The following is an 11,920-nucleotide window of genomic DNA, read 5'->3' as shown; positions in this document are numbered from 1 at the left end:
CCACCCCCCCCACCAGAGCTTGCTCCCAGCGGGGTGGGTGTCCCGGGACCCCCCGTGGGTGCTACGGGGATGGGGCTGCACTAACTACAGCCCCCCCCCCCCCCCCCCCCGACACCTTTGGACCTGCATGTCTGTGTCCCTGGGGGGGGGGGCGGGGAGGGGAGTCGGTGGCACTTGTCACCATCCCCCTCTACCCCTCCCCCCCCCCAGGACAGCGAGGTGACAGCGGGGTCCCCCCCACGGGTGGTGTGGGGACGGAGGGTGGCACGTCCAGCCCTGGCGGGAGTGGGTCTGGGGGGGGGGGGGGAGGGGGGGGGTAGAGGGGGGTGGACGGGGATGGGGGGGGGGTAGGGGGGATCCCCCCCCCCCCCCATCCCGGCCATAAGAAGCTGCGGCTTTGCTACAGTGTTTCACTTTGGTACCAAGAAAAATAATAATTAAAAAAATTTAACTTAAAAAACGCATCAAGTGACTGCTATTGCTGCTGGGAGGGGGGTGCTGCGGGGGGGAGGGGCGGGGGGGGGGGGGGGGAACCCAGCCCCCTTCCAGCCCCGGCTCCAGCGAGGGACGGGGGGGGGGAGCTCAGCCGGAGGGTGTCCAGCGCGAGGCCCCGACCCCCTCCAAATCAGGAGGAGCTACAGCCTAACCTGGGGGGCAAATCCACCCCCTAATATATACCAGACGTGGAGAGATTTATTTCTTTTCTTTTCTTTTTAAATATTTATATATATATATTTATATTACGTATATTATATATATATAATATGTAAATATATTTTTTAAAACAATATAAAATGTTAAGACACTTCACTTAAATGTAAAGAGTTGCTTTTTGCAATCCAAAGAAATTGCATCATGATTTTTTTTTTTTTGTGGTTTTTTTTTTTTGTTTGTTTTCTTTCTCTTTGTTATTCAAAAAAGGCTCGTTCTTCTGTACAAAAATGACTGATATACAAAAAAAGAGAAAGGGGGGGGGGGGCAGGGGAGAAAAGAAGAAAAAAAATAAAAATAATAAAAATAATAAAACCAACCCAAGGACGAACTAGCCAACGAAAAGGAGTGATTCGATCTCGTGTTGCACTGCGGCTGGGCTGCGCTGGCGGCAGCGGTGGGTACCGGCACACGCAGCGCACACGCACACGCACGCACACGCACGCACACGCACACCCGGCTGCGCTAACGGGCGGTGGCCACGGGGCAAGCATCACCCGGCCACGCACCCCGGGGACCCACCGGGGTCCCCCAGGCTCGGCAGGACCGGGGCTGCTCCCCCCGGGGACGGACCGCGGGGACACCGGCCGTGGCGCGGGGTCCCCATCCGGCACCTCTGCCGCGGCGGGGGGCTGCGGGGACCCCTCCTGCCTGCTCGTCCCCAAGAGCGTTGGGCGCTGGGGATGGGGACAGAGGTCTGGCGGGGCGTCCCCGTGCGGTGGGAGCCCCCCCGTGAGCATCACAGCATCCCTCTGCCCCGGCCCCCGGGCCACCCTTTAAAGTGCTACGTTCCCACCCGAACGGGGGGGGGGGGGCAGCCCCGACTCGACCCTTTTCCACCTCCCCCCCCCCCAATTTTACATCCTCGGCACACCCGGGCACCCCGCACCGCCTCTCCTGCCTCCCTCCTCCCCACCCCTCGCACCGGTCCCCGACCCCGGGGAGAGCCGGTGCTGGCGGGCGGCGGGCGGCCGGTGGCCGTGACACCCCCTCGGGACGGCCCCGAGCCCTCGGCCAGCGAAGGAGGCAGCCCGGCCGCGGTGCCGCCCGCCACCCACCGCCGGGACCTGGCCGGGGCGCCGAGCATCCTCTCCTGCGGGCGGTGCGGCCGGCGGGGGGCTCGGCGGCGGTGGTGGGGGTCGAGCGCGTGGGTCGGGGGGTGTCGGGGGCTTCTTCGGCAGCCGCTGTTTCCCACCTTTCCGCGGTGGGACGGGCGCCGCCCGCGTGGGCAGCAGCGGGGTCGGGCGCTGCCCGGCGTCCTCCTCGCGTGAAGCTGGTGAGAGTGGTGGAGTGAAGCTCTGAGAGCTCTTAAATAAACAGAAAACGGCAGGGGGGGAGGGGAGGGGGGGGAGAAAAACCAAACCGACAGCAACCCAAACGAACCGAAATGGAAAGGAAAAGGAAAAGGGGGAAGAGAGAGAGAGAGAGAGAGAGAGAAAGTGGCTGGTTGGCCATTGCGGAGCGAGATGGGAGACAGAAGTCGGGCCGTGGCGGAGCGGAGGCGAGACACGAGGTCGGCCACATTGGAGCGAGACATTTGAAAAAAAAAATAAATAAAAAGAAAAAAATACAGCAAGAGAGGGACGGGTGGCGATCCCTCCAGGTGCCTCAAGAAGCCAAGTCCCGGGGAAGAGGAGCCCAAGGAAGAGAGAAGCCCGGCCCCGGGAGCAGGAGAGCGGTTGGGCGGAGCTGGCAAGGATGCTCAGAATGAGATGGAGGAGTTCCTTGCCCCAAAGGAAGTCAATACGGGGATGGATGTTCTGCCAGATGCGGGTTTTTCTGAGACCGCGGGGGAAGTCTCACTAGCCTCTTTAGATGGTCTAGCGGCCTAGAAAGAAAAGCAAGATTCAAGGAGGAGGAGGAGGAGGAGAAAGGGGAGGAAAGTCAAACAGTTTCTTTAAAAAAAGACGAAAAGAAAGGAAAACGGGGGGGAAAAAAAAATAGGAGAGGAAAAAAAAAACCAAACAACCAAACAACCACAACCAAGAACCAAAGAGGAGTTTGTTCAGAAGCAGCATTGAGTTAGGCCTGAGGTCAAGCAGCTGGAAAAGGTCCACCACAAACAGAGCACGAGATGAGCTGGTCCCACGCGTTACTGGACGGGAAGGGGACGTCCCCGAGAGGAGGAGGAGGAGGAGGAGGAGGAGGAGGAGGAGAGAGACGAGAGAGAGAGAGCGAGCGGGACGGACAGACAGCCGGACAGACACACGGACAGACAGGCAAAGACACAGAGGCGGGCGGGCGGAGGGGAGAGGGGAGAAAGGCGGGAGGGGGACAAGAAGGGCAGCGTTAGACCGGGCGTGCACGCACAGCGCCCGGCTCCGCCGGCCGGCACCGGGGCTGCCGCCGAGGTGCCCGTCAGCCCAAGGGGGCAGAGCCTCGGCAGCCCCACGCCAGCCCCGGCTCCTCCGAGAGGTGACGGTGACCTCCCCCCCCGGTCCCCTTTGCGCCCACCGCGCCGATGTGGACACCACCAGCAGTGCCGTGACCCCAACCCTACTCGTGCAAAAGCTGATCCGAAGGGAGCCGGCGGGGTGCCGGGAAGGAAGGATGCTCACAAACCCTCCTGGAATGGGGAGAGAGAGGGCTCCTCCAGTTTCCCCCTCTTGGCCCCACCGCAGGGGGGTGGGCTGCCGGGCATGGGGGGGGGGGGAAGGGGGGGATGGCCAAATCCTGCACGGGGAGGGCAGCGAGGACAAAAGCGCCGTGGAAAACTCGCGGTGCGGCCATGCCAGCGAGGGCACCAGTGGGTGCGAGGCACAGGGTGACCGGTGCTGCCGTGGGATGCTCTGAGCCGGGAGACACAGGGAGCACGGTGACATTGGACCGCACTGGTGGGTGGCCACCAGGGAAGGGGACTTGGTGGCCTCCTCGGGGCGCCTGAGGCCAGGAGATGCTTCCCAGCCCCTCGGGGCTCCCGGCACAGCCCTTTTGGCCAGCGTTTCTCCGCTCCCCAGTCCTGGAGGGGGGGGCAGAGGGAATCCCCCCCGTCCCTCCCTGATGCTGCGGGGGTGTGAAAACCCACTGCACCCACGTATGCTGGGGGGAGGGGGGGGGCTGGCAGGGAGACCCCCCCCTGGAGGACGGACCCTGCTCAGGGACCATCTCAACTGCGGGCACAAACCCCAGTGCCTGCGTGGCTCCGACTCAGGGCTGGAGCAGCCGAGGGGGGGGGGACCAGGGGGGGGCTGAGCCCTCTCGCCAGAGCCGGCGGAGGAACGAGGTGCCCATTTCGCTCATGCGGCATTTGCCCACATGGCATGAGTTTTCCCCCTTCCCCCCGAACCCAGCTCCAGGCAGGTGGGGAAAAAACCTTCGGTTTATCCCACAGGGTTTGTGGATCCAACGGAATGAGCGAAATTGGGTTTATTGGGCGGTTTGTCACCGCCAGGCCCGGGGAAGGGCAGTGAGACACAGCGCAGGGAGGAGAGGATGGGGTGAACCCGCTGCCCACCGCGGGGGGAGGGCTGGGAGGGGGGAGAGGAGAGGCGGGGGGGGGGGGGTTGGAGGGCAGCAAACTGGCTGTGGCTACCTTGCCTGTGGCCCGGGCAAGCTGGAGAGCCACCGCCAGCACGGGGGTGCGAGCGAGAAGAGAGGGGATTGAGCCCCACCGCCCGCGGCAGGAGCGCTCCCCGGGGATGGGAGAGGGCTGGGTGGTGGGCTGGGGGGGGGGGGGGGGACACAACACACCATCCCATCCCAAAGCGCTCCATTTCCAGCTGCTGTGGCCCCCCCACCCTCTCCCCACGCTGCCGGGTGCCCCGGGACCATCACCCCTCCCGAGACACCCCCCCATCCCGTCCCGGGATGAGCTGCTTCTGCGGACACGGCGTCATGCTGCACGGAGGCTCCTGGCTCTCCAAAATCCCCCCGGGACGGGTCGGGCAGCCCCAGCCCCGGGTAAGCGAAGCCCCTCGGAGCCCCTGTGCCCGGCACGCGGCTCTGCAGCGCTCATCTCCGCGGCCAAAACGTTCTGCAAGGAGATCTCAGGGTCCCTGTGGGCGAGGGGACCAGCGCCGGGGCTCAGCCCTGTCCGGCAGAGCAGCGGTGGCACACGGCGCCGGGAGACAAACGACTCCGGCTTCAGCCTCCCACCACGCTTGTAACGAGTTTGCTGGTCTCAGCACAACGCCACGTCCCCGTCCCCAGCAACCAGCTATGGAAACCACCGCACCAAGCACGGATGGGGGAGAGAACCCCTCCTGCACCCCAACAGCCGTGTCCCCGCGCGCCCACCCCCACCGGGCTCAGCCGAGGCGAAGGGAGACGCGGAGAGCGCCCAGTCCCCGCAAGCAGCACCCACAGGGTCCCCTCTGCCCCCCCGCCCAGCGCCCGCACCCTCGTCCCGTACACGAGGCAGCGAGGGAGACGCCGTGGCCGCGGCCAGCCTGCGGCTTGGCTCCGCTGCCGGGAGAGCCGGCCGGGCCGGTGCTAGAGATGGGCTACCTGCTGCTGGCCCTGGATCCGCATGTACTCCATGCGCTGCTTTATGTGCTTGCTTTTGTCGGGGCTGCCCTGCTGGCTCTGCTTCAGCCGGGACGCCGGGTTCACCACCTTCATGGCCGGGATGGAAACGCCACCGCTCTGTCGGGAGGGAGAATTTAGGGAAAAGGGGGTTAAAAGCGGCAGGTGAAAGCCCACACCGGCATCCTCGGCAGCCGGGCACTGCCAGCGCCGGGCATGGGATGCCTGGAGCTGTGCCGAACCCCTGCGGCACCACCGCGCCGGCCCACGGCGGCAAACCCGGGCGAGGACGAGGTCACCGGCTCCGTGTGCCAAAGGACTTTGGCGAGCTCAGAAAGCAGCCAGGACTTACCGACCGCCACCACCGCAACGGAATCGGGGAGTTCAGGGGCAGACACGGCAAACACCGGGAGAGTGAGGGCGGGGGGAGAGCATCCCCACCGGGGCGGGGGGGGGGCACAGCCGAGAGAAAGGAAAAGAGGCGACGGCAGGCAGAAGCAGATTCCAGGTGGAAACGGCGGCAGTGGGAAAACAGAGGTTTTTATCAACTATCTGTGCGCGGATGGAAATGCGGAAGACTTGCAAGAGCGGCAGCGAGGGAAGCGGTACCTGCGCACGCGTCCCCTGGCGCTGCGGGTCCCTAAAGCGGTGCCCACACCGGAGCCCGGGCAGTGCCACACACTGTGGGCTCATCACGCATGTCCGTCCCCCTCCGCCTGGGGCACCCCAGATCCTCTCCCTGCCTCCCCCGCTGCCTCCTGCCTGCCTGCCCCGTGCCGGCTCTGGAGCGGCCGCTGCGGGCAGCAAAACCGGCGGCGCCGATGCTGCCCCGGCGATGCGCAGGTTGCACCTCCGACGGGAGAGGGGCAACAGGTTACCGCAGCGGGGCCGGGTTAGTTAACCGGTGCAGGCACAGCTCTCTGCGCTGCCTGTCCTGCCCTGCGATGGTCCCATAGAATGGACACGGGGACCCCCATACCCCACAGCACAAGGAAACCCAGTCCCTGCCTGCACCGCACCTTCCCCCGCGCCTCGGCATCCCGGGCGCCGCGTCTCAGCCTTCGCAACCGACTCGCAGCATCCTTGAAAGGTGGCACGAGACCTTCCCTCTCCCGCTCCGCTTTCGGGACCGACTAAGCCGGTGCCGGCCGCGCAGCCTCTCCCGGTCCAACCCTGAGTTTTGCTTTGGTGCGTCCCCCGCACACGTGCCGGCCGCAGCCACAAATCCACCCCGCAGCTCCGCTCCTCGTTGGCCGGGCTCCGGCGGTGCAGCGGGAGCCGACAACAGGAGAAACGGCAGCTACACCCACTTGATGGCCCATTCACCCAGCGAGAGCACCGCAACGGGGCCGCGGCGTCGCCGAGAGCCGGGGCTGAGGTAATTGCTGCAAATGAAAAAGGAGATTTATTCCCCAGTGCTGACTGTTAATAAAGGAGCAGGCTGACGTCGGAGCGGCTGAGGGCATTTTTCCCCCCTCTTTTCCCAGTTATTCAGCTGCCGCAGATTCCAGCAGAAACCAATTTGGATGGCTTCGGGGAGCCCGCGCTGTGATTTAATTAGGAAAAACAGCTGCTGCTTTGCAGCCACGCTCAAACTGCAGTTCGTTAGGAAAGTGCTTATGCCAAATGGCAAAGTGAGGAGCGCCGCCGCCGCCACCTCGCCCAGCACACCCAGCCCTCGCCGGCCCCGCGGGATGCTCGTCACCGGTCCCGCGACCCACCGAGCAGCGTGCTCAGCCCCAAAACCTGCCGGGGCAGAAGACACCAGCTTAGCCAGGGTCTAATTCGGCGCTAGTGCGCAGCAAGGGATGGGCACCGGGCGGCTCCGGCGAGGGGCAGACGGCGGCACCGCCGGGCACCGCCTGCCTTTACGCTGCCGCCTCTGCTGCCTGCGCTTCCCAAACCCCCGTCCAAGCGACGGGGAGAAAAGGAGATTCGTTTTCCACCTCGGCTCTGCCTTGGAGGAAGAGTCACAGAGAGGGAGCAGGTAGAGGTGGAGGAAGAGAGACATCAGAGTGAGTCCGGGGCAGAGCACAGCGAGAGGGATAAGAGAAAATAAACCTGCGGAGTGTCGAGGGGGAGCTGCGGCTTGGGAAGCAGAGGTGGCTTGGTCTTGCTTGGAGATGGGCTCTCGGAAGCATCATCTTTGGCCCGACTGAGGTCCAGGACAGTCCCATCGTCACAGCTACTGTGTTCGACATCCTGCAGACCTTCCCCGGTCTTCTCGCCGGCATCCCTGGATCCCTCTTGCCCTGGTAGTTCTTTAGGGAATACGAACTCAACCGAGGGATGGCTGCTGATCTCACTGATGGTTATCTCCAGCTCACGGATGGTTTCTTCCAGGCTATCCAGTCTCTGGTAGGTGCCTTCATAAATCTCCTTGCTGCGCGGCGTCATGGAGTGGCGAGGGGACAACTGCCCTTTGCAGAGCCCCTCCGCCGCCTTCCCCCCGGCCCCGGCGTCCTCCGCACCACCTTTGCCCCCGGCGGCCAGAGATGCGCCATCCCGTCCCGGCGATGCCATACAACGGCTCGGCCTTGAGAAAGCAGCGACCCGCTCGCGGGGATGCTCAGCCCGGGACTGTCCGCTTCCCTGCGGGGCTGGATCCCTGCCCGGGAAAGACCTGGGATTTGGCACTGGGGGAGCCGGGGCTGGCGAGCTGTCCCCCCTCCGCACTTGTTTGCAAGCCCCGGCGGAGTCTCCAGGAGGAGACACGCTCTCCCTGGCTCCTCCTCGGGGGTCCCCATCACCGGCAAGCCCCGGCACGGCGCTGGCGGAGGGGAGAGCTGCCTCCCCACCACCGGGAGCTGCGGTTTCCCCCCGGGGACAAGGATGCCGCGCAGCCGAGGGACCTCGGTGAGAAGACCTGCTGCTGCCTTCTTGCCTGCCGGCAGCGTTCAGAGCAGCGCCCCCTCCTTCTCCCCCCGTGGGGCGGCTCGCTTTGTGCTTTGAGAAAGACGGGGCCTTGCCGGCTGCTAGAGGGGACCTCCAAGTCTCTCCTGCTGCGTGGCCATGGCCCCAAGACGGGGGGCTGGGGGGCTGCGGGGCTGGAGGGTACCCCGGTGCGGACGGAGACTTTTTGGAGCTGCCTGGAGACACGCGGCATTTCTTTCCCCCCTCGGCTGTAAGCTCCCCTCCTGCTCCTCCACGGCCGGCCGGGTCCCCGTGCTCCGAGCAGCCCCTTTCCACCCACACCTCCGGTTCGGCTTCGGGGGACGGCGGTTCGGACACCCACTCGGTGAGTACAATCTGCGGGAGGGAGAAAGCCCTGCTCCCCGGGGCTGCCAGGGCCGGCGGCTCCTAGGTAGAGAATTCAGACAGATTAAGAGCCGGGGGAGAGCGGCGGGAGGAAGCGGGGAGCTGCCGGGGAGCACTACGTGTCCACACGCACCACTCGGGTCCCCCTTTGCTGGTGCCTCCGGGCACCATGAGCGCCGCAGGGAGGTGTCGGGCCAGGAAGGGAGATGCTCGGCTCCCTCCTGCCCAGCCCTGACGTCCCGTCGGTACCCGCAGCGCGGGCAGGGACTGCTCTTCGACTGTGCTTACGGCAACCCGGGTCTGGGAGATTTTGGCGATAACTCGCCTGGAGTCTTTAGTAAAAATGAGTCGGTGTTGCTGCACTTCCCGAATGCCTTCGGAAACCCGACTGCCGGATTTCTCCCATGCTGGTATAAACTGGGAAGGCACTGGTGTGAGGGCAGAGCTCAGTCCTCGCGGGCTTCTCGGCCCCGCAGGACACCGCTGCTCCCAGCAGAGCTGGCGGCAGGGGACGAGCCACCGCAAACGAGCTGCCAAGGCTGAACCAGACCTTTAAAACCCCGAGCAGCAAGAAGTCACCTAGAAAATGCTGTCCTTCCTCCCCCACCGCTCTGCTCCTGTCCCAGGGGAGATGCAACGAGCCGTGCCATGCCCGGGGGAGCTGAGCCGGCCCTGCGCTCCGCGGAGGGGAGGGAAGGCGAGCTGGAGAGATGCTCTGGCAGAAGATTTGCCCTCCTGCATCTGCAGCCATGGGGTTTCTGCCCCACACCTGAGCCCTGCCCTGGCCGGGGGCTCTGCGTGCGGCCGGCGCCGTGGCCTCGCGGCAGAGCGTGGCCATACGGTGGTTCCACCACGCTGCTGGGGGGGGCACAGGATGGGCAGTGGGGACGCGCGCCCTGACTCGGCACGTCTCACTCGTGCCCCAGCCCTGGGGGGCTGAGGAGCAGCCGGGGCAGAGAGGGAAGGGGACGGGAGTGCTGGGATGGCTACGGAGCTCCGGGTCCAGAGCTGGACCCATCTGAGCCCTGGGGAGAGGGGTCCCTGCCTTGGGGACAGGAGATGCTGCTCTGGGGCAGCCGGGCTTGATTCAGCCCTGGTGCTGGGTCTCCCAGGAGGGGGGAGGGACCCAGCGGGACCCCCGCAACGTCCCCAGACCCCCCCCCCCCCCGGCAGCTGAGCTGCCCTGGGTGAGGCAGAGCCCCCCTCACTCGATGCTTTCCGAGGAGGGGCTCAGCGGCACCCTCGGTCCTGCTCCCTGCCCCGTTGCTCCCCCACCCCAGGCATCCCCTGCTCCGTCCCATCCGCCCTCCGAGCACCGTCCTTTCCTCCTCCTCCTCCCTCCGCGCTGGAGCTCAGGGCAGGATGGAGGGCAGGAGAGCCGGGAAAGAGCCCGGGCTGTGCCTGCTCAGCAGCCGGGGAGGGGCGACGGGGCCAAACCCAAGCGGGTCCCAGCAGCCACCGTCCTCCGGTCCAGCCCTTCACCTTCCGCCCGCGTCATGCACGTGGAGCGGCGTCTCCCCGCGCAGGGCACGACATGCATCGCCCGCCGCCGTCCCCTTCCAAGCGACGCCCTCCCTGCGGCGTGAGAGCGGCGAGCCCTCCCCGTGCCCTGCCCGGTGCCGGTGCTGGGGTGACCCCTTCTTTCCTTCCTCCCACCCGCGGGGCTGCGGGATCTGGCCCTCGCGGGAGCTGCCGCAGCCCCGTGCTGCTGTCGCGTGGGTTAGTGGTGGGTCCTGTGCCGTGTCAGTGCCGTACACGCAGTGGCGGTGAGCGCGGGAGTGGAGAGAAGCCATTAGTTTGTTAAATCAGAGAAAGAAGCAGAAGTGAGTCGAAAAGAGGTGGGAAAGGAGGTGGTTAAAGTGCAGCCCGTCAGCAGGAGAAGGGATCGTCGCTCGGAGCGAGCTGTTACCTTCCATCCTTCGGCTGCACCGGAGGCTCCGTTGGGCCACAAGTCTGCGTGCCCAGGGGAGACGGCAGCCGCGAGCGGATCGTAACGGAGCTTGGGAAGGAAAGGGGAGGCAGAGCTTCTCTGAAACACCTGGGGAGTCAAACACGGGGGGTTGGAGGAGGGAGGCTTGGAGGCAACGACGACGCAGCCCGTGCCTGCAGGGATGCTTGCCAGGGTCAGCCAGGACCAGGGTTGGGCAACCGTTGGCAGAGAGCAAAACATCGGCTGTTCCCATCGGCCATGGAGGCGTCTCCGTCCCTCTGCTGCCGGCAGCATCGCCGGTCCCCTGCCCGCAGCATCACCAATCCCCCTGCCTGCAGCATCACCAATCCCCCTGCCTGCAGCATCTCCGTCCCTCTGCCTGCAGCATCACCAACCCCCTGCCTGCAGCATCTCCATCCCTCTGCCTGCAGCATCTCCATCCCTCTGCCTGCAGCATCACCAACCCCCTGCCTGCAGCACCATGGGTGCCCCTGCCTGCAGCATCTCCATCCCTCTGCCTGCAGCATCGCCGGTCCCCCTGCCTCCTGGGGGAAAACCAGTGGGAAAAACTATCCACAACCCACCGGGGCATCTTGACGGCAGCAAACAGGGGAGGGCATGGGGTACAGCCAGCTTGGAGGGGTTTCAGAGCCTCGGGACGGCGTCTTGGGTGGGATCTCTGCGAGGTGCCCTCTGCACAAACCCCGACAAACCTCCAGCTGAAGCTGCGCAGCGTTAAAAACCAAATGAGTTTGGCTTAAAGCCCAAGACAGGGTGGAAGTGCTGAAGAGAGACGGTGAACCATGCACGCAGCACCCGGACCCGGCGAGGGGTCTGGCAGGGTGCAACCGCTCCGTGCTGCCCACCCCCGCGGCACCGTGCTCCTGCCGGCAGACAGGCGAGGAGGGGGAAGCCCACTGCCGTGCCGATGCTCGGGATGTCGTTCTCGGGACCTGATCCCGAGGTGTTCCCCGTAGATGCTGGGAGCAGCCGCATGTGAGCGGACAGGGCAGGGTGGGCATCGCCTCGGGTGCGGGTAAGCTGGGGCATCCCGCAGCCCCTCCCGCGCTCACCTCCAGCTCCGCGATGATGCGGTCCTCGTCGTCGTCGTCTTTGATGGCAGAGGCGATGATGGGAGGGGTGGAGGCGGGCCGGACCACCTCCGACACCGTCCGTCTCAGCTTCACCTGGGGCTTCTGGGTCTCCAGCTCCTCCGACTCGGCCTTCTGCATGGGGGGGGGGGAGGGTGGTGAGGGGTGGGGGGCACCGGGAGCCGGCGCTGGGCTTGCCGGCGGTGCCCCGCTCAGTCCAGCCCAGCAGCCACCCCGTGGCCCCGCTCCCTACCTTCATGAAACCGGGCTCCTTCTTGCTGGTGACGATGACTTCGCCGCTGCGGGTTGTGGTCAGCCCGTGGGACGAGGGGAAACTGCGGCGCGGAGGTGGGGGCGGTGGCGATTTGGAGGGTTTCTCGGTCCGGTACCGCGGCACCGTCAGTTCGTCTGGACACAAACGACGCTGTGAGGGCACGAGAATTTCTCTGCCCCTCTAATACGACCC

General features: G+C 65.5%; 2 protein-coding genes across 2 annotated transcripts in view; one reads left to right on the top strand and one right to left on the bottom strand.

Annotated features, from left to right (window-relative positions):
- The window catches only part of RPL19 (ribosomal protein L19), a 389,457-nt gene that overhangs the window by 16,151 nt on the left and 361,386 nt on the right, over positions 1–11,920 (top strand). The window lies entirely within an intron of this gene.
- SRCIN1 (SRC kinase signaling inhibitor 1) overlaps positions 2,414–11,920 on the bottom strand; it is a gene marked incomplete at its 3' end in the record, with an annotated part of 46,632 nt that continues 37,125 nt past the window's right edge. Inside the window, exons 15-18 of the mRNA XM_082494791.1 lie at positions 11,708–11,862; positions 11,437–11,589; positions 5,158–5,295; positions 2,414–2,539 (exon numbers count right to left, since the gene is read on the bottom strand). Of these exons, the coding sequence (XP_082350917.1) occupies positions 2,414–2,539; positions 5,158–5,295; positions 11,437–11,589; positions 11,708–11,862 (572 nt within the window). The remainder of the gene's footprint in view (positions 2,540–5,157; positions 5,296–11,436; positions 11,590–11,707; positions 11,863–11,920) is intronic.

Source organism: Vanellus vanellus (genome assembly GCF_965231255.1).
Source record: "Vanellus vanellus genome assembly, chromosome: 24".
In the NCBI taxonomy this organism is placed as follows: Eukaryota; Metazoa; Chordata; class Aves; order Charadriiformes; family Charadriidae; genus Vanellus; species Vanellus vanellus.
The sequence above is the reverse complement of the archived record's forward strand: the minus strand, read 5'-3'. Positions and strand labels throughout refer to the sequence as shown.